The following is a 25,854-nucleotide window of genomic DNA, read 5'->3' on the forward strand; positions in this document are numbered from 1 at the left end:
CCAAACCCCTTACCAGCAGACTGCACTAATTCCAACTGCACTAAGCGGGGCATAGACTGTGCTGGGAGCCTCTGAGCAAAGACTGTTCCCCCTTGACTTACTGAGGCCTGCTGACAGTCATGACAAGCTGAATGGCAAAGTTCTGCAGATGGTGGAAATCTGAAATAAACACCAAAAGTATTGGAGAAACTCAGCAACATCTGTGCAGAGAGAAAAAGAGTTAATATTTCAGGACCAGCATGACACTTGTTCAGAACTATAAACACTTCCTGGCTTTGTGTTTGTGCCAAGTGGAAAGGTTAGTTCGCAGTAATGTGAGTGTGGTACCTCCAGCTGAGAGGTCACTGCATGAAAAGGCAAGGTAGGGATAATGTGAGAATCCAGCCAGGCTCAGCGTGAGTGTCGTGACAGTAGAGAAGAGTCACGAGATGCAACCTGGTCCAGTCCACCTGCTGGGTGCGTTTCCCTAAGAGCGCGCAGTGTCCTTACTGCAGGACAACAGTGAAAGTTGCTGCTCTAGCTTGAGGTGCAGCATTGAAGTGTAGAAACGTCCTGTAACTGGATCTGAGATATTCCATGAGGGTTGGTAGAGACTGGCACATGTCAGATGCCAATGTCCGTGGATATGGAGTTTGTGGTTCCTGGTATTCGTGTTGAACCCACACAGGTTTCCAGGTTGAAATTTCCTGACAGGTATTTTGTAGAGGAGTGAGCTTGGTAAGATTGCAACCTGAGGTGAGCTGGGTTGTTGATAAAGCATTTAACAAGCAACAAAGAGCCTCGATTGAAAACTTGTCACTGCCCAGTGAGAATACCTTCATTCTGGCTGAGAAAAGAATACAAGATGAAATGAGATAATCTCGACATTGAGATGGGGCTTGGTGAAGCAAAGGTGCCTTGGTAATAGCACTGGACTAGCAAGCCAGTAACCCTAGGCTAATGTTTTAGGGACATCAGTTCAAATTGCCCCAAGGCAAGGGATGAAAGTTGTATTTAAATAAATTAATGCTGTCCATTGCTGTAAATTTGGCTCACTGACATCATTTGGATGGCATAGTGGCTCAGTGGTCAACACTGCTGCCTCACAGTGCCAGGTACACAGGTTCGATTCCAACCTCAGGTGACTATCTGTGTGGAGTTTGCATGGGTTTCCTCCCACAGTCCAAAGGTTAGGTGGAAGGGCCATGCTAAATTGTCCGTAGTGTCGCCTCACAGTGCCAGGTACACAGGTTCGATTCCAACCTCAGGTGACTATCTGTGTGGAGTTTGCATGGGTTTCCTCCCACAGTCCAAAGATGTACAGGTTAGGTGGAAGGGCCATGCTAAATTGTCCATAGTGTCCAGGGATGTGCAGGGTAGGTGGGTTAGGCATGGGAAATGTGGGGTTAAAGGGTAGGAGGGTGGGTTTGGGTGGGATGCTCTTCAGAGGGCTGGTGTGTACTTGATGGACCGAATGGCCTGTCTCCACACTGTAGGATTTCTATGATGATAAAGAGTATCTCATCATATTCTCACTCAGAACCAGGTCAGATTGCACCCAGCTGAAGAGGTTCTCAGAGATTCAGCGATGATCTATTATTGGTTGTGAATGTGTTGGTTTTGATACATTGAGATCCCTTTGAGTGCACAGTTCTCAGCCGTCAGGAGAATCAAAGACACAGTCTGGGTAAGAACACTTTTTGCAGTCCACCTAGAGCTGGTGAGCTGTAAATGATGGTCACTCACACCTTGAATGTTTTGGTAATCTTTTCAGAGATGGTAATGGTAAGCTGGGGGTGATCAAGTGCCTAGATTGTAACCAAACACAGCTAGGTTCATTGTCTAGCCCTGAAAATCACGAGGCCCTTAATCCCACAAACACCACATCTCTGACACCCACCTATCCCGAATGACCATCGGCTGCTCTCTAAACAACCATTACCACTGGGAAAGATGGCCAAATCTGATTTAGTGATGTCTGTTGGGGAAATAAACAAACTCCCTTGGTTTTCTTGACAATGGGATCTCTTATGTTTGGTGTATAAAACTTCATCTGAAAAAAGGCACCTCTGACAGTGCAGCTCTCCCTCAGTATTGCACAGGGGTGTCAGTCTGGAATGCACTTCTTGTGCTGGAGTGGAAAACATGACCTTGAGACAGAGGTCAGAGTTGGAGATGGTGACAAAGAAAGAAACATTAATGCTTTCACTACCTGGCCATGAAGATATCTACAACAACAGTTTGTATTTATAAAACCTTTCGTGTAAAATAAAAAGTCCTCTGGAAGGGGACATTATGGAACAAAATTTAATAATGGGTCACACAAGGGGATATTTTGGGCGGCACGGTGGCTCAGTGGTTAGCACTGCTGCCTCTCAGCGCCAGGGACCCGGGTTCGATCCCTTCCTCGGGCGACTCTCTGTGTGGAGTTTGCACATTCTCCCCGTGTCTGCATGGGTTTCCTCCGGGTGCTCCGGTTTCCTCCCACAGTCCAAAGATGTGCAGATCAGGTGAATTGGCCATGTTAAATTGTCTGTAGTGTTAGATGCATTAGGTAAAAACAATGACTGCAGATGCTGGAAAACAGATTCTGGAGGAGAGTAGTGCTGGAAAAGCACAGCAGGTCTGGCAGCATCCGAGGGGCAGGAAAATCGACGTTTCGGGCAAAAGCCCTTCATCAGCCCTTTCTGATACCTCAATCTGCCATTCTCTAAAGAGACTGTACCACGGAGCTGAAAGTTTATTGGAGAGCTCAAAATGACACCATTCCGATAAAGTGAGGGGTCAGATTGTCTTCTGTGCTGTGTTTGCAAGTGGCTGGACTCTCCAGGATACCAGTACGTCCCTTGCTTTCTCTGGAGCAGAAATGTCACAAAAGCTAACAAAGGGTTAATAAAAATTAATTTACTTCTCCTTGTTTCTTTTTTGCATATACACTACGTGGTCGGTTCCAGATGGTCTCAGACCATAAGTGGAAGTGCTGGTTGTTAATGAAGAAATAGCTTTGTCAACAGGCTCCGCCCATCAGGGTTAAACAAGTTATCAAACAGACAGCTATTTACAGATGTTCCAGTGACTGCACCCCACTGTTGAAGGGTCAGAGCTTTCACTTTGGCGAGAACCAGCCTCTCTCTGCAATGATGGAAACAGACAGGCTGCTCACAAATGTTTCTGACTTCTTTTTCGAGTATGACACCCCTCGGATGGTAACCATCAGAAACAAAAGAATTGGGTTAATTTTTCGATTGATCCAGCTAGGAGTGCTTGCTTACATCATTGGGTAAGAGTAAGTTTCTTTAACCCTTTAGTCTGAGTGTAAACCTGTCAGCAGCAGCGTTTGGCTGAGAGCCACAGTTGTGATAAAAAGCTTGTACCTTCGCATTATCTGCAAGAAAAGTGTTGATACTTTTCCCAGACTGACACTAAAATCTCCAGTGTTGAAATTACACTTCTCGTTGATGAATGTGGACGGGCAAATGTTAAATTTCTGTAATTCCTGCTGAGTGTAAATCCAAAGTCTGAAACTCCACTTGGTAAATAAATCTTGACATTAATCACCTCTAATAGCATTCTTTCTGCTATTTGAGCTGAGTTTATTTCTCTCTAGTTTCCCTATACAAGGATGGCTTTTCGCTATTGGTCAGGTACTTTGGGAATGGGGGTACAGCTGGAATTTCCAAGGCTGGGGAGCCAAGGCCAACAATTCAGTGTCAACGCTAATGACACACTTTAGGCCCCATATTGGTGTGGCATATTCTATAAGGTTGACCATATAGTCTCTTGGTCTACTGGCCAGCTCAATGTCCTTCAATGCATGCTTTATCAAATACATCTCTGTCTCACTGTCTGGTCACAAGTATTATTGGATTGGCTGCCCATTGCAAGCAATTCCATTGAAGTCAGTAGAAGATTTTTCTTTATTCATTCATGGGACGTAACGAGATTTTTGTCCAATATGTACAGGAGGGTATCCTGACACAGTATGTCGAAGGGTCGACAAGAGGGGGGGGCCACACTGGATCTGGTGCTTGGTAATGAACCAGGCCAGGTGTTTGGTTGAGTGGTAGGTGAGCACTTTGGAGAGAGTGACCATAATTCAGTTACGTTTAGTTTAGCAATGGAAAGGGGTAGGTACATGCCATAGGGTAAGAGTTATACATGGGGGAAGGGCAATTATAATGCGATTAGGCAAGACTTTGGATGCATAGAATGGGGCAGCAAAATGTAGGGGATGGGGACAATCGAAATGTGGAGCTGGTTTAAGGAACAGCCATTGCGTGTCCTTGATAGGTATATCTCTGTCAGGCAGGGAGGAAGTGACAAGGTAAGGGAACCGTGGTTTACCACAGAAATTGCATCTCTTGTTAAATGGAAGAAGGAGGCTTATGTGACGAAGAGACGAGATGGTACAGATGAGGAGATGGAGAGTTACAGATCAGCTAGGAAGGATTTAAAGAAAGAGTTAAGAAGAGCAAAGAGAGGACACGAGCAGTCTTTAGCAAATAGAATAAAGGAGAACCCTAAAGCTTTCTATAGGTATGTGAGGAATAAAAGGATGACTCAGGTAGGAATAGGGCCAGTCAAAGACAGAAGTGGGAAGTTGAGTGTGGACTCTGTGGAGATCAAAGAGGTGCTAAATAAATATTTCTCATTGGTTTTCACTCAGGAAAAGGAGAATATTGTAGAGGAGAAGACTGAGATACAGGCTGTTAGACTAGAAAGGATCAAGGTTGATAAGGAAGAGGTGTTATCAATTCTAGAAGGAGTGAAAGTAGACAAGTCCCCTGGGCTGGATGGGATTTATCCGAGGATTTTCTGGGAAGCTAGGGAGGAGATGTTGGAGTTTTTGGCTTTGATCTTTGAGTCGTCATTGTCTACAGGTTTAGTACCAGAAGAAGGGCAGTAGAGATGACTCAGGTAATTATAGACCAGTGAGCCTTACGTCTGTTGTAGGAAACGTTTTGGAAAGGATTATGAGAGATAGGATTTATAATCATCTAGGAAGTCAAAGTTTGATTGCAGATAGTCAACTTGGTTTCGTCAAGGGCAGATTGTATCTCACAAACCTCACTGAGTTTTTTGAGAAGGTGACCAAGCATGTAGATGAGGGTAGGGCTGTTGACGTGGTATACTTGGACTTCAGTAAAGCCTTTGATACAATTCCACATGGTAGGCTGTTGGAGAAAATGCAGAGGCATGGGATTGAGGGTGATTTAGCAGTTTGGATTAGAAATTGGCTTTCTGTAAGTAGGTAGCAAGTGGTTGTTGATGGAAAATATTCAGCCTAGAGTCCAGTTACTACTGGTATGCCACAAGGATCTGTTTTGGGACCACTGATGTTTGTCATTTTTATAAATGACTTAAATGCAGGCATATGTGGATGGATTAGTAAATTTGCAGATGATACTAAAGTCGGTGGAGTGGTGGACAGTGTGTAAGAATGTTGCAGGTTGCAGGGGGACTTGGATAAACTGCAGAATTGGGCTAAGAGGTGGCAAATGGAGTTTAATGCAGCTAAATGTGAAGTGATTCACTTTTGGGAAGAATAACACGAAGACAGAATACTGGGTCAATGGTAAGATTCTTGGTAATGTGGATGTGCAGAGGGATTTGGAGTCCATGTACATAGATCCCTGAAAGTTGCCACCCAGGTGGATAGTGCTGTTAAGAAGGCATCCGGTGTGTTTGGTTTCATTGGTAGAGGGACTGAGTACCATAGCGGTAATGTCATGCTGCAACTATACAAAATGCTGGTGGTGCCGCACTTGGAATATTGTCACAGTTCTGGTCGCCATATTTCGGGAGGGATATGGAAGCATTGGAAAAGGTGCAGAGGAGATTTACCAGGATGTTGCCTGATCTGGAGGGAAGGTCTTATGAGGAAAGGCTGAGGGACTTGGGTCTGTTCTCATTGGAAAGAAGAAGGGTAAGAGGGGATTTGGTAGAGACATCCAAGATGATCGGAGGATTAGATAGGGTAGACAGTGAAAGTCTTTTTCCGAGGATGATGACATCAGCTTGTACAAGGGGCATAACTACAAATTGAGGGGTGATAGATTCAAGACAGATGTCAAAGGCAGGTTCTTTACTCAGAGAGTTATAAGGGTGTGGAATGCCCTGCCTGCTAATGTAGTTACCTCAGCCACATTAGGGAGCTTTAAACAATCCTTGGATAAGCACATGGATGATGATGATTGGATAGTGTAGGAGGATGGCCTTAGATTATTTCACAGATCGGTGCAACATCAAGAGCCGAAGTTCTGAGCTGTATTGTTCTATGTTTTATGATCTATCAGTACCATCCCCAAATTCACTTAAACTAAATGGCTTTCTGGGCTATTTCAGGGGTCAGTTAAGAGTCACCCACATTTCTGTTGGTTTGGATTCACATGTTGGCCAGACCAGGGAAAGACAGCAGATTTCCTTCCTTAAGTGAACATGGTCAGCATGGACTCGTGAACGGAAGGGTCTGTTTCCATGCTGGATGACTTTATGATTATGACATGGTGTCACTTCAGGCCAACCACTTTGATCATGATACCCAGAGTGGGACAGGGATGTGCAGTCTAAGTGGATTGACCATGAGATAATGCAGGGTTAAAAGGATAGGGAGGCGGATGGGTCAGGGTAGGATGCTCTTTGGAGAGCTGGTGTGGACTCGATGGGCTGAAAGGCCTGCTTCCACACTATGGGGATTCTATAATTCTAAGTGAACCAGATGGGCTTTTATAACAATTGAGGCACAGTTACCATTACTGAGACTAGTGTTAAATTCCAGATCGTTCTAATTGATTTTTTAAGAATCCCGCCAGCTGCTGCTAGGGGATTTGAACCCATGCCCCCACAGCTTTGATGTTACCCTCTGTATTATGAGACCAGTGACATTGCCACTCCACTGCCATCGCCCAATAACCAGCAAGCACTGAGGTGAATGCCATTGTGCAGTTGTGGTCTGGCCAATCACTTGTAGAGCTTCAGCTAGTATCTGATAGTTAATGCCAGTGGAGTAGCTTTGTGCAACAGATCAGTTCACCTCATTGTCAATAATGTTGCCTGGAGTCCGCATTCTTTTCAGGTGTTTTTCTAAACCCCTCCATACTGATTCGGTACTAATGCTGCCCATCATTTCCTCCAACACTTTGCGTTTATTGGTATTAAGTTACATCTTGCATCCGTCAGCCCATTTGTATAAATGATCCCAACGCTTATCTGCATCCTCAGATTTGACTACACTTCCCCTTTTAGTGTTAACCATGAACTTGCCATCTTCACATTACTTTCACAGACATGTGGACACAGCAGTTTGAACAATTAACCCACTCACTGCCACCAGTTCTGCAAAAATAGGTTCCATGCACCCGAAACCGCTGGAAAAACTCTGTAAGACCATGCAGCATCAGTGGAGAGTAGAGACAAGCTTGAATCTTTGACATAGCAGCTATGATCAAGCTTACAAATTAAGAGACCTGTTGAGTTTGATTTCTCTGTGTTTTGTAGCAAGCATTACTTAATTCTGGAATGTCAGCGGCTCTTCAATCATTGAGAAACTGATGATTCATAGAATCATACAGTACAGAAGTGGCCATTTGGCCCATTGAGCCTATACCACCAGAAAATATACTGCTACCTATCCTAGTCCCATATTCCCACATAAGGCCCATAGCCTTGAATGTTGTGACACTTCAAGTGGTCATCCAAGTACTTTTTAAAGATTATAAGCTTTCCTCAACTCCCCACTAAACCTCTTCCCTTGCACTTTAAATTATGGCTCTTGTTAATGACCCGTTGACTAAGGGGAACAAATGCTTCCGATCCACCCTGTTCACGCCCCTCATAATCTTATATACCTCTATCAGTCATCTCTCAATCTGGTCTAGTCGAAAGACAACAACCTCAGCTTATCACGTTTCTCTTCATCGCTGAAATGCTCCGTCCCAGGCAATATTCTGGTGACTCTCTTCCACACACCCTCAACTACAACCACATTCCCCCTACAGTGCGATGACCAGAGCTTCACACAGTACTCCAGCTCATTCCAGTACACTCCAAGATGACCTCCCTGCTCTTAGAATTTATTGCACAACAAGCTAGCATCCCATACACCTTCTTAATTACGCCACCTTCATGGATCTGTGGATAAACGCCCCAAGATCCCTCTGTTCCTTTGAGCTTCCTAGTGTCTTGTCATTTATTAAGTATCCCTTTGTCTTGTTCTTCCTTCCAAAGTGCATCACTTCACATTTATCAGGGTCAAAGCCCATCTGCCATTGCTCTGTCCATCTGACCAATCTGTCTATAATCTCCAGTAACCTAACACCTTCCACCTCTCTGTCAATTAGTGATCAACAGCAGATTGACCAGATTAGTCATCAGCTCGACAAAATACGACCACAGCACTCTGTACAAATTAGATTTTGTCTTTTCTGTTCTGGAGGAGCAACAGATTTACTTAAAATTGGAGCGCTGGTGGTGTAGTGCTAATGTCACCAGACTAGAAGTCCAGAACTCATACCTAGTATTTTGGAGACGTGGGCTTGAACCCATCATGGCAGGTGGAAAAAATTTAAGTCATTAAAAAGCTGGCCTAATAGTGACGATGCAACACTGTCAATTTTTATTGGGGTTCACTAACATCCATCAGGATTTTGTTTAGATTCCCTACAGTATGGAACAGGCCCTTCGGCCCAACAAGTCCACACCAACCCTCCGAACAGTAACCCACTCAGTCCCATTTCCCTCTAACTAATGCACCTAACACTACACACAATTTAGCATGGCCAATTCACCTGACCTGCACATCTTTGGACTGTGGGAGGAAACTGGAGCACCCGGAGAAAACCCACGCAGACACGGGGAGAACGTGCAAACTCCACACAGACAGTCGCTCGAGGCTGGAATCAAACCTAGGACCCTGGTGCTGAGAGGCAGCAGTGCTAACCACTGAGCTACCATGCCACCCCCTGATGTCCTGACCTTGTCTGTCCTACCTATGACCCTAGGCCCATAGAAGATCTGGTCCGCATGGACGAGTTGGGCTTAAGGGTCTGTTTCCTTTCTGTACATCTCTATGACTCTATGACTCTAAATGTGGTCAAATCTTCAGGATGGCCGATAAATGCTAGCCCATAGCTGTAAGATGAGGAGAGGAAATAAGAAGCTCAAATAAATTGAAACACAAATAAGAGGTTGATGGACATCACTGAAGAATATCATGGAATAGCAATTGGAATAAGAAAGTGGTTGCACAGGCGATAAAGGATGACAAAAGGACAAAGAGAGCTTGAGAAAAGAATAGCAGGCAATTAAAAAAAAATCTTTTATAAATATAGAAAAGTAAAGAGTGTCAAAGGAAAGACAGGGTCAGTTTGGAAGAGGAAATGAAACCTTCTTGTCAATGAACTGGGATCTTTGCACTGGTCTTCACAACAGAAGAGGATGGAGTTAATGTCGCAAGATAACAGGAGCAGGGAGAGATACTGGACAAGATGAAAACTGATGGAAAGGTGGTGCTAAAGAAGCTGGCATCACTCAACACTAGTTGGCCACCTGATCCAAAGGGACCACATTATCAGTTGCTAAGGGAAGCTGGGTTGAAGATAACACAAGTTCTGACCACAATCTTTTGATCTTCCTTAGATATGGGAGTGGTTCTTGAGGACTGGGCTATTGTAAAATTTCCTGTATTCACTGGTGGGACATCGGTATCGCTGAGTGGGCCAGCATTTATCACCTGTCCTGACAGCGATAAGCCATTGCTCTGTAATAGGAAACGAGCATTAACCTGATAACTATGGGTGGGAAGCATCATATTATTGCAGCGTGAAGCTGCAGGAAAGAAATGTCATCAAAAAAATGAATTCTGACTTGGAGAATCATTTCCTGATAAGGTGCAATCAGTATAGATTTGTCAATGGAAACAGTCTGACTAATCTTACCAGGGAACTGTAACAAAGGTAAAGCAGTAAATACATAAGTGGACTCTCAAAGGCATGTATTGAAGAATCTCCAACCAGCTTGATTAAACAAATACACTGTGGCATTAAAGGGTCTGCAGTAACTTGGCTATATGACTGACTAAGGTAGCATATGTTGAGTAGGTGACTTTTCTAACTGAAAGAACATATGTCGTGGACATTCCTGGTGTATTTTTAGAAATATTGCTTTTGATGGTAGACATAAATGACTGGGGTCTAGGACAGAGTTTCCCAAAGTGGGAGGTCAGCACCCCAAATGGGGTTGCGAGCTGAAATTTTGGGATCACAAGCTCTCAGGCAGCAATGGCCAGTGAGCAATGCCAGCCTGTTTGCCCCACTTTCATGGCTCCTCTCTGCCCAACCCCACTGTCAGTTTCATTGAGGAGCTGCAAGCCCCAAAATGGGTCACAGAGGGAAAACATTAGGGGAGCACGGGTACAGGATGTATAGGTTTGGAGTTTGTAGTTGTTACAAACGTGCCAATGTGATAAACGGAGAACAAGATAGTAGGAAACTTCAGGAGAACATAGAGTGGTGAGATGGTCAGCCATATATAAACACAGAAGATAGGAGCAGGAGGAGGCCATTCAGCCCTTCCCACCTGTTCTGCCATTCATCACGGCCATGGTCGATCATTCAATTCAATAGCAAAATCCTGCTCTCTCCCCACAACATTTGATCCCATTCACCCCAAAAGCTATACCCAGCTGCCCCTTGAATGCCTTCAATGTTTTGGCATCAACTCCTTCCTGTGGTAATAAATTCCACAGGTTCACCACACTTTGGGTGAAGAAATGTCTCCTCATCTCCATCCTAAATTGTCCACCCCGAATCCTCAGACTGCCACCCCTGGTTCTAGACACACCCACCATCCGGAACATTCTCCCTGCATGTACTGTGTCTAGTCCTGTTAGATTCCCCTCCCTTATTCATTGAACTCCAGTGAAAACAATCCTAACCCAGTCAATTTCTCCTCATACCTCAGTCCTGCCATCCCCAGGATCAACCTGGGAAACCTTCCCTACACTCTCCCTCGAGAGCAAGAGCATCTTTCCTCAGAAGAAGAGACCAAAACTGTACACAATGTTCTAGGTGTGGCCTCACCAAGGCCCTGTATAACTGCAACAACACATCCCTGCTCCCGTACTCAAAACCTCTCACAATGAAGGCCAATATCCCACTTGCCTTCTTTACCACCTGCTGCACCTGCATGCTTACCTTCAGTGACTGGTGCACAAGGACACCCAGGTCCCACTGCACACTCCCCACTCCCAAAGTACAGCCACCCAGGTAGTAATCTGCCACCTTGTTTTTGCTTCCAAAGTGAATAACCTCACATTTATACAAATTATACTGCATCTGCCATCGACTTGCCCACTCACCCAACCTGTCCAGATCATGCTGAAGGATCCCTCCATCCTCATCACAGCTCACCCTCCCACCCAACTTGGTATCATCTGCAAACGTTGAGATGTTACATTTTGTTCCCTCATCCAAATCACTGATATATATTGTGAATAGCTGGGGTACTAGCACTGATCCCCATGTCACCCCACTAGTTACTGCCTGGCAGTTTGAAAAGGACCCATTAATTCCTACGCTGTTTCCTCTCTGACAACCAGTTTTCTATCCATCTCAATACACTTCCCCCAATCCTATGTACTGTAATCTTGCACAACAATCTCTCATGTGGGACTTCGTCAAATGCTTTCTGAAAATCCAAATACACCACATTGACTGGCTCCCCTTGTCAACTCTACCAGTTACATCTTCATAGAATTCCATCAGATTTGTCAGCCATGATTTCCCCTTCATAAATCCATGCTGACTCTGTCTAATCCTGCCACTGCTTTCTAAATGCTCCACTACAGAGATCTTAATAATGGATTTGAGAACTTTCCCCACTACTGATGTTAGGCTTACTGGTCTATAATTCCCCATTTTCTCTCTACCTCCCTTTTTGAATATTGGAGTAACATTAGCTACCCTCCAACCTACAGGGACTGTTCCAGAGTCTATAGAATCCTGAAAAATGACCACCAATGCATCCCTTATTTCTGGAGCCCCTTCCTTAAGGACCCTGGCATATAGAATACCAGGCCCTATGGGTTTATCCATCTTCAATCCCATCAATTTTTAGCATCATTTCTCTACTAATATTGATCTCCCTCAGTTCTTGCCTCTCACTAAATCTTGCATTCCCCAACATTTCTGGTATCTGAATTATGTCCTGTTTTGTGAAGACAGAACCAAAGTATGTATTCAGTTGCTCAGCCATCTCTGTCTATGGGGACCTACATTTGCCTTCAGCCCGCTCCTCCTCTTCACCTTAGTATCAGCCTTTACATTCCCTGCGAGTTTACTTTCAGACTGTATTTTCCCCTTCTTAATCAACCCATTGCTCCTTCTTTGTTGAATTCTAAACTGCTCCTAATCCTCACACCTATTTTTTTTTCTTGACCAATCTGTGTGCTTCTTCCTTGGATCTGATACTATCTGTAATTTCCTTGGCAGATACAATACGACAGATACAATTTAATGATAAGCCAAACTTTATGAGAATGGGCGGCACGGTGGCACAGTGGTTAGCACGGCTGCTTCACAGCGCCACAGACCCGGGTTCAATTCCCGCCTCAGGCGACTGTCAGTGTGGAGTTTACACATTCTCCCCGTGTCTGCGTGGGTTTCCTCCCACAGTCCAAACCTATGCAGGTCAGGTGAATTGGCCATGCTAAGTGTTAGGTAAATGTAGGGGTACGGGTGGGTTGCGCTTCGGCGGGTCGGTGTGGACTTGTTGGGCCGAAGGGCCTGTTTCCACACTGTAAGTAATCTAATCTAATCTAAATGGCAAGGCTATATAATCTAATTGGCATCATTTTGAGGGAGATAGGGTTAGATATTCTCAAATTTAAAAGGTAGTTTTTTTGTCAAACAAAATAGAGTGAAGAGGTCAGGTGATTTCTTTCTTGCCAATACACAAAGAAACTAGGAGAACCCTGAGCTATTTCTTAGGCCTAGACAAGTCTTGACTAAGTTATTAAAATGCAAATATCCTTTCTGGACATATATCTGAAAAGTCATTAAAATACCAATGAACCTTCTTGTGGTTAATTCTCCAATTAACCTTTTCACTCCAAACTTGAAATCGAGAAAATGGATGTGAGAAACATTATTTTATCAAGTGGGCAAATGGATGTGTAATACCTGAACTGTATTATCTGACAATGTTCAACCCATCAAAATTATTTATGAGGGCTGAAATAACTCTTCACAGGCTGGCATTCTATCGCCAATCACCTTTTTGTCTACAGATGCATAGTCTTTGACAATAGCACGGCCTCTCACTGAGTCAGGTATTCAGAGTGCAAATATTCATGACATTCACCCTTTCATGTCAGCTAGGGCTCCTTGATTGGACCAGATTAATAGCCCCAATCAGAGAATTTGTGTTCTATCAGGTCCACCTGGCTGACCTCATTACAATCACTGCAAGGACAATAAAAAGAAATATTCTGATCACAAAAAGTTTGTGATAAAGAGGATTAAGAAGACTAGAACATCTAACCTAGCAAAAGAACAAGTCCCTGTCTGAGGGAACGCCACTAGACAGAGGCTTCAGCTGGTCTTGAAATCCTTCTATCTAAAGAACTGTTTGGACTGGAGAAATCGGCTCCTGAGAACATAAAACACCAACCAGTCTGTCTTTCTGAAACCACAAGGGATTTTCCCTTCAGTGAAAGGAAAGAAAAGGACAAAAAAATGTCAGCCAGTCTTCCCCAGGGACAATCAAGTACCACAGAAAACTCGTAAAATCCTAAGACCTATAGACATGCTATTTGTGTAATCACAATCTTTCCCAAAGTGAGTGCATGTGGCTGTAATTTCTTATCTCAAATAATAAACATTAGTCTTTCTTTTAAGACTTACAAAGAAGCCTGGCATTTATCTGTTAACACTCAGGGATTTAAATGTCTTTTTAAAACGTGGTGTTGTCACTTAGCCACTGATCATCTCTCCCTCTTCATAACTGGGGTGCTGAATACAAAAACAACCTTGACAAAGCCTCATGTGGGATAGTCACACAGTTCTGGACATCACATTTTTAAAGGGATATACTGAGCTGGTACAGAGAACATTTACCAGGATGGAACCAAGGATTAGGGACTTCAGTTTACCGGACTTTCTCCTTGGAGCAATGCTGTTGAAGTGGGACATTTATTTGAAATGTTGGAAGCGACGAGGGCAGAGGTGGCTGTCATGTTGATGCAGATAGCAAAAAATGTTTCCTCTCTCAAATTGATTTTTACAGGTCAGAGAAAGTGCTGACCATTTTTTACACGGTGTGTAATGATAGTAAGGGATTTGTTTCCCAAACATTAACTGGGAGAACCATAGTGTAAAAGGTTTAATGCCAGTAGAATTCTTAAAATGCATCCAGGCCAGTTTTTCTGCCATTATCTGGAAGGATCCATAAGAAAAGGAGCGGTTTTGAACTTAATTTTGAGTAACAAAGCTGGACAAGAGGTTGCAATATCAGTGGGAGAGCATATTGCAGGGAGTGATCATAACTTGGCTAGGTTCAAAATTGCTATGGAAAAGGACAAGATGGGCCTGAAATTTTAATAGGATTCAGATATACTGGGAGCAGATGTTTCTAGGTACCTATGTGTCAGAACAGTGGGATGTACTCAAGAAGGAAATATATAGAGTGAAGGATCAACATGTTCCAATGTAAAGGGCAGATATCCTGTGAACTCTGGATATTGAAGAATGAACAGCATGGGATAAAGAGAAAAAGGGAGGGTTATGACCGATACTGAGGGCCCAAAACAGAAGAAGCCCGAGAGGAGTGTAGAATGTGCAAGAGGGTCCTAAAACAGGAGATTGTGAGAGCTAGAATGGGGCACAGCAGGTTAATGACAGGTAAAATATAATTCATGTGAGTTCATTAAGAGTAAAAGGAAAACTCGAGAAAGATTAGGGCCTATTAAGGACCACAGCGGTAATTTGTGTGTGGAGCCAGAGGAGGTAGACAGCATTCTAAATGAATGCTTTGCGTTGGTGTTCACTAGTGAGTGGGATGAGGTGGACATAGAAAGGTATGTAGAGAAGCTTCTGAGTGGCTGGCAGACTTAAAAATAGATAAAACTCCAGGGCCAGATTAAATGTATCCCTGTGTATTGAGTGAAGCAAGGAAAAAAAAAGTAGGAACAATGGTAATTATTTCCAATTCCTCTCTGGCCATAGGAGAGGTGCCAGAGGACTGGAGGACAGCCAATGTGGTACCATAAGAAGGCAGCAAAGGATAAACCAGGAAACTACAGGCCACCTCAGTCTAACCTTAGCGGTAGAAAACCTGTTGTAAGCAATTCAGAGGGACAGAGTTAATTTGCATTTGGAGAGGCAAGCACTAATTGAGAACAATCTGCATGGCTTGTTAAGGAGAGGCCATGTCTGATCAACTTGATTGGATTTTTCAAAGAGGCGACCAGGTGTGTGGATGAGGGCAATGCATTTGGTGTGATCTACTTGGACTTCAGCAAGGCTTTGATTACTGTCCTGCATTACAGAATAACAGAAGAGGTAAGAGCCCATGGAATCCAAGGAAATTTGACAAATTGGATCCACAATTGGCTGAGTAGCAGGACGCAGAGGGTGATGGGATTGGGGTGTTTTTCTGACTGGAGGCTTGTGTCCAGTAGGGTTCCCCAGGGGCCAGTGTCGGGCCCCTTCTGTTTTTAGTCAACATAAATGACTTAAACGTAAATGTTGGAAGGTCGTTCAGTAAGTTCACAGATGATTCAAAAATGGGGTGATAAATAAGAAGGAGGATAGCCTGAGATTACCGGAGGATATAGCTGGTTACACGAACTGATCAGTGGCAATTGGAATTCAATCCAGATAAATGTGAGGTGACGTACTTGGGCAGGACGAAGAAGGCAAGGGGGTACATGATGAATGGTAGGACCCTGGGAAGCACCATGGATCAGAGGGACCTTGGTGTACATGTCCAACAGTCCCTTAAAACCTGCTGTGCTTTTCCAGCACCACACTTTTCGATTCTTAAGACATCAAGGCAGGCGGATAAAGTGGTTTAGCAAGCATTCGGTATACTTGCATGTATTAGTCAAGGCACACAATTTAAGAGCAGTGAGGTCATGCTGGAACTGTATAAAACTTTGCTTAGGCCAAAGCTGGAATATGATGTGCAGTTCTGGAATCCATGTTATGGGAGGGATGTGATAGACTGGAGAGGTTGCAAAGGAGATTTACCAGGATGTTGCCCGGGCTGGAGAGTTTCAATTATGAAGAAACAATAGACAGAATGTAGTTGTTTTCCTTAGAAGAGACTGGGAGGAACGTGATTTAGATGTATGAAAGTATACGTGAAATAGCTAGGGTATAGACTGGAAGAAACTCTTCACCCTGGTGGAAGGACCTGGTGTAAGGCCATAGGTTGAAGGGAAGGGGCAGGAGGTTTAGAGGGATTGTGAGGAAATTAGTTTCACTCAGAGGGTGGTGGGGATTTGGAACTCGCTGCCTGTAAGGGTAGTAGAGGCAGAAACCCCTCATAAACATTTAAGAAGTGTTTAGATGTGCACTTACGATGCCAAGGTATACAAAGATAGGAGTTAAGCACTGGAAAATTGGATTAGAATACTGTAGGTGGTTGTTTCTAACCAGCACAGTCTCAATGGGTTGAAGGGCCTTTTTCTGTGCTATCGACCTCAATGGCTCTATGATAAAGGATTGTTGATGTCTTGAAAAACATTTCTGAGAACATATTGGAATCAGATTTCGAAGGAATCCCAAGGCAATCACACTTTTATCTGAAGATAATTATTTTTCAGAACTATAGGAAGATAGATAATTTGGAATGAACTTCCTAAGGAAATAGTGGATGTTTAAAAGGCATTTGGATTAGTACATGAATAGGAAAGTGTGGAGGGCCAGGAGCAGGCAGGTGGGACTAGCTTAGTTTGGCATTATGTTCGGCATAGACTGGCTCTACCAAAGGGTCCATTTCCGTGCTGTATGACTCTATGACTCTGTTACAACACAATTTTTGGATTAATGGTGCTGGAAGAGCACAGCAGTTGAGGCAGCATCCGAGGAGCAGCAAAATCGACGTTTCGGGCAAAAGCCCTTCATCAGGAATATAGCCCGAAACGTCGATTTTGCTGCTCCTCGGATGCTGTCTGAACTGCTGTGCTCTTCCAGCCCCACTGATCCAGAATCTGGTTTCCAGCATCTGCAGTCATTGTTTTTACCCTCTGTTACAACACAATCCAAGCCACACAATATCCTGATTAGAATGACATTGCTGTTGCTTCATTGTCACTGTGTCAGGATCCTGGAACTGTCTTCGTAACAGGATTAGGGCTGTCCATCCACCATTCCAGATTACACTGATTCAAGACGGCAGCTCCCCACCACATTCTCAAGGCCAATTGGGGATCAGCAACAAATCCTTGTGAAACAAACCGGTGATAACCACATCCACGAAAGAATTTTAGTAAATAATATCGTTATAAAGAAACATTAAAATAAAAATATGAAATAATAAAAAGAATTGCACAATTGGAATAAACTGATTATAGGTTAACATATGGAGTGCAGGATTTTGTAGACAGCTCTTTTAAAGCACTAATACAGAGATGGTGGGACGAGTGGCCCTCTCTGCTATTCTGTATATCTATGTCAGTAAGATTCAAATATTATACACCTTGTTAGACAGGGTGTAGATCAGAGATGAGTACATCTCTGTTGGAATGATTCTTATGACTGGTGCTTTTGTTTACAGAGGCATCATGCTGGGTGTGGAACTTGAAGCATAAAGTATTCTGAGCACATTAGTGCAATTGGAACTTTATTAGCTTTATTTACCAACTCACACAAACAAACAGTGGGGTGACCCTGTTGTCAAGACAAGTTATAGAGTCATAGAGTTATACAGCACGGAAACAGGCTGTTCGGTCCAAATCATCCGTGCTGACTCGATATTCTAAACTGATGTAAGTCCATTTGCCAGCATTTGGCCTACATCCTTCTGAACCCTTATTTTTATATACCCTTGCAGATGCTTTCAAAATGTTGTAATTGTACCACTTCCTCTGGCAGCTCATTCCATACACGCACCACCCTCTGTGTGAAAACGTTGTGCCTTAGGTCCCTTTTAAATATTTCCCCTCTCCCCTTAAACCTATGCCCTCCAGCTTTGGACTCCTGAGGAAAAGACTTTGACTATTCATCCTATCCATGCCCCTCATGATTTTACAAACCTCTTCAGGCCTCTGACGCTCCAGGGAAAATAGCCCCAGCCTATTCAGCCTTTCTGTATAGCTCAAATCCTCCAACCCTGGAAACATCCGAGTCAATTTGTTCTGAACCCTTTCAAGTTTAACAACATCTTTCCGATAGAAGGATGACCAGAATTGAATGCAGTGTTTGGAAAGTGGCCTCACATGACATCCCAACTCTTGTACTCAATGGACTGACCAGTGAAGACAAGCGTGCCAAACCTCCTGGCTACCTGTGACTCCATCTTCAAGGAACAATGCACCTCCACCCCTCGGTCTCTCTGTTTGGCGACACACCCCTGGACCCCACCATTAAGTGTTTAAGTCCTGCACCAGTTGCCCTTACCAAAATGCAACACCTCACATTTATCTAAATTAAACCCCTTCTGCCACATCTTGGCCCTTTGGCCCATCTGATCAAGCTGCTGGAAATATCACAGTGCAGATAGGGAGCAAGCCTGGTGAGATGGGGAAGCTGGACATTTCCTTTAAAACAGGCAACCTGCATACTTCCGAGAGTACAGATACTTTATTTTTAAAATTCCACGGCCCTAGTTTGAACTTCAAAGATAACAAAGGTATTAAATCTTAGGAGGGCCTGTAGGATATCTTCACATCTTCCGATTTCAGCAAAATGGATGGAATTCCCACAGGGCACCTGGGGGAGAAACATAAATAAAACCTCAGATGTCGAGTTTCAGACACAATTCTTGCAAGCATCAGTCTAGTATTAAATGTCATATCCCTTTTAACTTTCGAGCTCCCAGCTAACTGTTAGATGAACACAACAGAATAACCAGACTGCCAATTGTTAACAGACACAGGTTTCAATGAATAGTCTATGTCATTCACAGGAAGGTGAATTTAGCAGTAAAACCTGAGTCATTCCTAACAGGGCTGCTGACATTTCTCTCCTTCCATGCTTCAATATACAGCCTGACAGCAGAGACTGTGAAACCTATGGAACTTTTCACTATTTCTGAGGAATTTGAAAGGTTTCAAAGTTATCCTTTTATTGTTGCTAACACCATAGTAACGAGCTGTCCAACAAACAGGCCCTCACGGTTGGTGGGAGGCATTTAGCTCAGGCAGTGGAATAAATATGTGTTTGTTAAACTCTGTGCTTTTTATTGTGTTGTAAACAATAGGAAGGTAATCCCACAGCTCCTTGTTATACAGACTGCTTGTGTGAACATTAATAATTAAACTTCACACACTCTTTCTGCAGTGATGTATTCCTGTATCTCTTCTCATCTGGGAAGGTCTTAACCGCACAGGATTTCATGAGTAAATCCATATGATGCTACTGTATATCCTAATTTCTGCTGTGAGCTGAATATAGTCCCTGACTATCTTCATTCTACTTTTATATAAGCATGCGGACAGAATTGGTTTCGTCCATTTTCCTCTGTCACTCAGCTTGATATACTTTATCACTTTACTCAACACAAAACCAACACATGCAATGCGTGTGTGAAAAAAGCAAGTAAAGATAAGGACACACAGATATGCACATCATCTTTTTAAAGAGTGGTATTTTTCCTTTCAACGTGAAAGTACATTGGAAGGCCTTATGTCCACATGGCCAGGAGTGAATTATCTCGGCCAGTCACGTACTTCTCAATGTGTTTCCAATGCAAGTAAGTCTTGTGGGGAGTGAGAGATTGAGGAGCTGAACTCAACTCTGATGGAACTTCCTGTGTTCCATGTGAGCTGGTGTAATAGTTAAAGACCAGCTGGACCTCACTTTGAATGCTGCATGTCACAATACGGTGCTTGCTCCTGCTACATAAGAGTTACCAGCAAAATGAAGCTCCTGTTGGGCTTCCTGTTATATGGAAGGTGTCCTGAATGTCATACAAAGATGGGACACCATCCTCCTGCCAAATAGTCTCAAGAGGCTATCACATCAGATCGACCCAGCCTGGGCACAGGTCAAAGGTGACAGGTCACAGTGCTGGTCAGTACAGTTGGGCCCCACGTGAAGGATGATGAAAGAGGGAAGTAAACTATCTCCTGTGCTACACAAAGGGAAGTGATACCATCTTCACTCTGCCACCTCACCTTCACATTCACTCTGACTCGGCCACTACACCAGCACAAAACCTCACAGCCTGCAAAGTCATCACAAGCGTGATCCCGGTCAAGGGCTCACACCCAGCTCGGCCATTCCAACGGCTAACCTTTCTGAATCACACGCTGGGCAAACCACACCCGCCCTCACAACCTCATAAACTGCTGCAGCACCCGTTGCCATCACACTTAGAGACTTCACCTGACTAAGGAGCAGTGCTCTGAAAGCTTGTGATTTCAAATAAACCTTGGCAGCATGGTGGCTCAGTGGTTAGCACTGTCCCTCACAGCGCCAGGGACCCAGATTCGATTCCAGCCTCAGGCGACTGTGTGTGTGGAGTTTGCATATTCTCCTTGTGACTGCATGGCTTTTCTCCGGGTGCTCCTATTTCCTCCCACAGTCCAAAGATGTGCAGGTTAGGCAGATTGGCCATGTTAAATTGACCATAGTGTTCAGCGATGTGTAGGTTAGGTGCATTAGACAGGAGTAAATAATAGGATAGGAGAATGGTCTGGGTGGGTTACTCTTCAGAGGGTTGGTGTGGACTTGTTCGGCCAAATGGCCTGTTTCCACATTGTAGGGATTCTATGATTCTTCTATGTTGGACTATAACCTGGTGTTGTGTGAAGTCTGACTTTGTCCACCCCAGAGCAATACCAGCGGATCCACATCATGACTTGGTGCTAGGGGCTGGGGAAGCTTGTGTTGGTGAGGAAAGGCCTATCAAGGTGGCTGGTGAAGAGGAATATTGCTCCTGAGGTGATGGGGAGACAATAATGGGCCAGCATCCCAGTCACTCTGCGATTGGACTCTACTGTTCTCAGGTGAGCGCTGGTGCTAGCACATTGCTCTGACCAAGCTTCTCTCCGTGTCCATCGACTCACTATCTGTCTTCACTTTCACAGGCTCCAGTGGTATCCAGGAATCCTCAATCTGGGAGTGAGCCCTTCACACCAGCTCCAGCTCTGAGGAGGAAGAGTGTGAAATCCAGAGGATGTAGCATCAGGGCATCCTCACCTACACTCTCCAGCAGTGCAGATACTATCACCTCAGGGACTACTCTAGCTAGATTAGGCTCAAGGGAGCACATATAACTGACATGCTCAGCGAGAGGTTGACGTGACCAAATTTGAGAAAGAGGCCTGAGACCGTCAGGCAAAAATAGGCTGGACCTAAAGATGGATGAGTGCTTCCACGTGCTCACCATCATGATGGCTGTGACACCCATACACCTGGCTGTCTCTGTGGAAAGGATGGCTGTCAATGCTGGAGAGATAGCTCAGTTGCTGAAGGACCTGTACTCCATCACTCTGGTCACAAGAGACAAAGGGGATATCGGGACATCAAGCGCTCTCTAGGTGCCCCCTTCCTCTCAGGGCGACAGGGTAGTGCTAACAGCCACATGGAAGAAGAGGTTCAGACAGATACCCCCAGAGTTTCTTGCTAGCACCCTCCAGAGGTACCGTGCCCCTCTGAGCCACCTCCCCACTTTCTGTAACGTAGAGCTTCTACCATCGGGATGAAAGGGGTGAGTCTGGGTGGGACTCTCTCAACTGGGCCAGGGTTTTCAAAGTCAAAATCCTACATGGGACAACCACTCATGTCTTCTCAGTCAATAGAGCATACCACAAAGCAGGGTTCCTCCACTCCTGCTGGGGAACCTCTAGAAATAGTAATACGGAAAGGAAGTTAAAAACTAGTCTGAGGGCACATTTATATTGATATAAGTATGTGCATTTTTGTAAATATCTATTCGCTTCTCCTCTTATAATCTCAGATATAGCCTTACTATCCCAACATGATGGTGTCAACTAGAATGGGGTGTTAAAGATGTGGAATATAGTCATAGTGTCATACAGAATGGAAACAGATCCTTCGGTCCACACCAACCAGGTCTCTCAAACTAAACAAGTCCCATTTGCCTGCATTTGGCACCTATCCCTCTAAACCTGTCCTATTCATGGACTTGTCTAAATGTCTTTTAAATGTTGTAACAGTATCTGCAACTATCACTTCCTCCTAACAGTTCATTCCCCACATGGTGTCAGCTAAAAGATTTGCTGCTTTGCATTTCCCAAGCATCAGTTCCTCTCTGATTATGAACAACATAGTGACCATAGATAGTCTCTTTTGTCAGGGGACCACACGCCTATAAACTGGGATTCTAGAACATAGAACACAGAACATTACAGCACAGTACAGGCCCTTCGGCCCTCGATGTTGTGCCAACCTGACACACCAATCTGAAGCCCATCTAACTTACACTATTCCAAATACGTCCATATGCCTGTCCAATGACGACTTAAATGTACTTAAACTTGGCGAATCTACTACCGTTGCAGGCAAAGCATTCCATACCCTCACTACTCTGTGAGTAAAGAAACTACCTCTGACATCTGCCCTATATCTATCACCCCTCAATTGAAAGCTATGCCCCCTCGTGCTCGCCGTCACCATACTTGCAAAAAGGCTCTCCCTGTCCACCCAATCTAACCCTCTGATTATCTTATATGTCTCTATTAAGTCACCTCTCAACCTTCTTCTCTCTAACGAAAATAACCTCAAGTCCCTCAGCCTTTCCTCATAAGACCTTCCCTCCATACCAGGCAACCTCCTAGTAAATCTCCTCTACAAAGCTTCCACATCCTTGTTATAATGCGGTGACCAGAACTGTACACAATACTCCAAGTGCGGCCACACCAGAATTTTGTACAGCTGTAGCATAACCTCATGGTTCCGGAACTCGATCCCTCTATTAATAAAAGCTAAAACATTGTATGCCTTCTTAACAACCCTGTCAACCTGGGTGACAACTTTCAAGGATCTGTGTACCTGGACACAGAGATCTCTCTGCTCATCTACACTACCAAGAATCTTACCATTAGCCCAGTACTTTGCATTCCAGTTACTTCGACCAAAGTCAATCACCTCACACTTGTCCACATTAAACTCCATTTGCCTCCTCTCAGCCCAGCTGCGCAGCTTATCTATGTCTCTCTGTAACCTAAAACACCCTTTGTCACTATCCACAACTCCACCGACCTTAGTGTCGTCTGCAAATTTACTAACCCACCCTTCTATGCCCTCATCCAGGTCATTTATAAAAATGATGAACAGCAGTGGACCCAACACCGACCCTTGTGGTACACCACTGGTAACTGGACTCCAGAATGAACATTTCCCATCAACCACCACCCTCTGTCTTCTTTCAGCAAGCCAATTACTGATCCAAACTGCTATATCTCCCACAATCCCATTCCTCCACATTTTGTACAATAGGCTACTGTGGGGAATCTTATCGAACGCCTTGCTGAAATCCATATACACCACATCAACCGGTTTACTCTCATCTACCTGTTTGGTCACCTTCTCAAAGAACTCAATAAGGTTTGAACAAGGGAACCACATTTGCTATCCTCCAGTCTTCTGACACTATTCCTGTAGACAATGACGATTTAAAGATCAATGCCAAAGGCTCGGCAATCTCCTCCCTGGCTTCCCAGAGCATCCTGGGATAAATCCCATCCGGCCCAGGGGACTTATCTACTTTCACACTCTGCAGGATTTCTAATACCTCCTCCTTGTGAACCTCAATCCCACCCAGTCTAGTAGCCTGTACCTCAGTATTCCCCTCAACAACATTGTCATTTTCTAGAGTGAATACTGTCGAAAAATATTCAAGTGCTTCCCCTATCTCCTCTGACTCCACACACAACCTCCCACTACTATCCTTGATTGGCCCTAATCTTACTCTCGTCATTCTTTTATTCCTTAAATACCTATAGAAAGCCTTAGGGTTTACCCTGATCCTATCCGCCAACAGCTACTCATGTCTCCTCCTGGCTCTTCTGAGACCCTGTAACCCTCAAGTGCCCTAACTGAGCCTTCACATCTCATCCTAACATAAGTCTTCTTCTTCCTCTTGACCAGAGATTCCACTTCCTTCGTAAACTACGGCTCCCGCGCTCTACAGCTTCCTCCCTGCCTGACAGGTACATACTTATCTAGGACACACAGTAGCTTTTCCTTGAATGAGCTCCACATTTCTAATGTGCCCATCCCCTGCAGTTTCCTTCCCCATCCTATGCTTCCTAAATCTTGCCTAATCGCATTGTAATTGCCTTTCCCCCAGCTGTAACTCTTGCCCAGTGGTATACACTTATCCCTTTCGATCACTAAAGTAAACATAACAGAATTGTGATCGCTATCACCAAAGTGCTCACCTACTTCCAAGTCTCACACCTGGCCGGGGTCATTACCCAGAACCAAATCTAATGCAGCTTAAGGCAAGGAACTGGAGCCTGGGAATGTCCAAATCGGCCATTCTTCAGAAGGGAAAGATGTTGGAATCTGTGGAGTTTCCACACTTTTCAACAGAGAAAGCTTTGCCCTGCGCATGAGTTTCTCAAAAGAATAGTGTAATATTTAAGGCTGTGAGATGGCTAGTGGATAACTCCCGGATTCCTATTCCCTCACTCTGGAGAAGGTCAGTGCTGACATCATGGCCCATTGCAGTGGTAACGCTGTCAGAGGTTGCTCGGGCATAGCAAGGACACAGTGAATACACTCTGAAATATTGAAGGGATAGTGATAGGGCAACTCTCAGAAGGGCCATTGTTTGGAGGAATGGCCACTTGGTAATCCTCCTGAGGGAGTGCACTCCCTGCTGTGACTCCTACATCTTTGATACAAAGATCACTTCAGCACCAACAAGGCTGAGTGCCATCCAGTGGAATTGCTGACTGGGTGACAGTTGCTTTATCTCCAACATTGGGCTTGGCACAGCTTTCACAGAGCAGAGGACATCAGTGCCACCATTGAAAAAAGAAAGGAACTTATATTCATTGACTAGAGCAACAAACAGGTCCAACTCTTATTGATGTGACACACACCCAGTAGAGATCCATCTTCCAACTGTGTAAAGGAATTTGGGATTTGCAAATGGAAAGTCTCCAGCCAGTATTCCCATGTGCTTTTCAGTCTCAGGGATACCAGAAGCAAGTGGCAATAATATTCCCTAAGGCTGCCTGGACCATTGTCCTGTCACCTTCTCTTTGTCACTGTGCCCGTTTCACCTCAAGATCCACACCCTCCCCTTCCTCCTCAGAGGATTCCTCTTGTTCCTGCATCTCTTCCTTGTTCAGCACATCCCCCTTCACTGATTCTGATTGTAAAGACTGACAGCAGGAACTGTGAGCACAAGACGGCGGCTCAGTGGTTAGCATTGCTGCTTCACAGCCACGGGAAATGCAGGATTAGGGATGGGGTGTGTCTGGGTGGGATGCTCTTCAGAGGATTGGTATGGACTTGATGGGCTGAATGGCTGGCTTGGAGAAAGTGAGGACTGCAGATACTGGAGATCAGCTTCGAAAAGTGTGGCGCTGGAAAAGCGCAGCAGGTCAGGCAGCATCTGAGGAGCAAGACAGCCAACATCTTGGTCATAATCATCAGGAAAGGCCAGGTTCCACATTGTAGGGAGTCAAAGACATGGGCACTGTGCAGGAGCACAAATCCAAAATCCGGTAAA

The 25,854-nt window shown here is 44.5% G+C and overlaps 1 protein-coding gene across 1 annotated transcript in view; it reads left to right on the forward strand.

The window, feature by feature from the left end:
* The first annotated feature begins 3,002 nt into the window (after nt 1–3,002).
* Nucleotides 3,003–25,854, forward strand: part of p2rx1 (purinergic receptor P2X, ligand-gated ion channel, 1) — a 99,776-nt gene continuing 76,924 nt past the window's right edge. The window contains exon 1 of the mRNA XM_043718820.1: nt 3,003–3,259. Within this exon, the coding sequence (XP_043574755.1) occupies nt 3,117–3,259 (143 nt within the window). The 5' untranslated portion in view covers nt 3,003–3,116. The remainder of the gene's footprint in view (nt 3,260–25,854) is intronic.

The sequence above is a fragment of the Chiloscyllium plagiosum genome, chromosome 28 (genome assembly GCF_004010195.1).
Source record: "Chiloscyllium plagiosum isolate BGI_BamShark_2017 chromosome 28, ASM401019v2, whole genome shotgun sequence".
In the NCBI taxonomy this organism is placed as follows: domain Eukaryota; kingdom Metazoa; phylum Chordata; class Chondrichthyes; order Orectolobiformes; family Hemiscylliidae; genus Chiloscyllium; species Chiloscyllium plagiosum.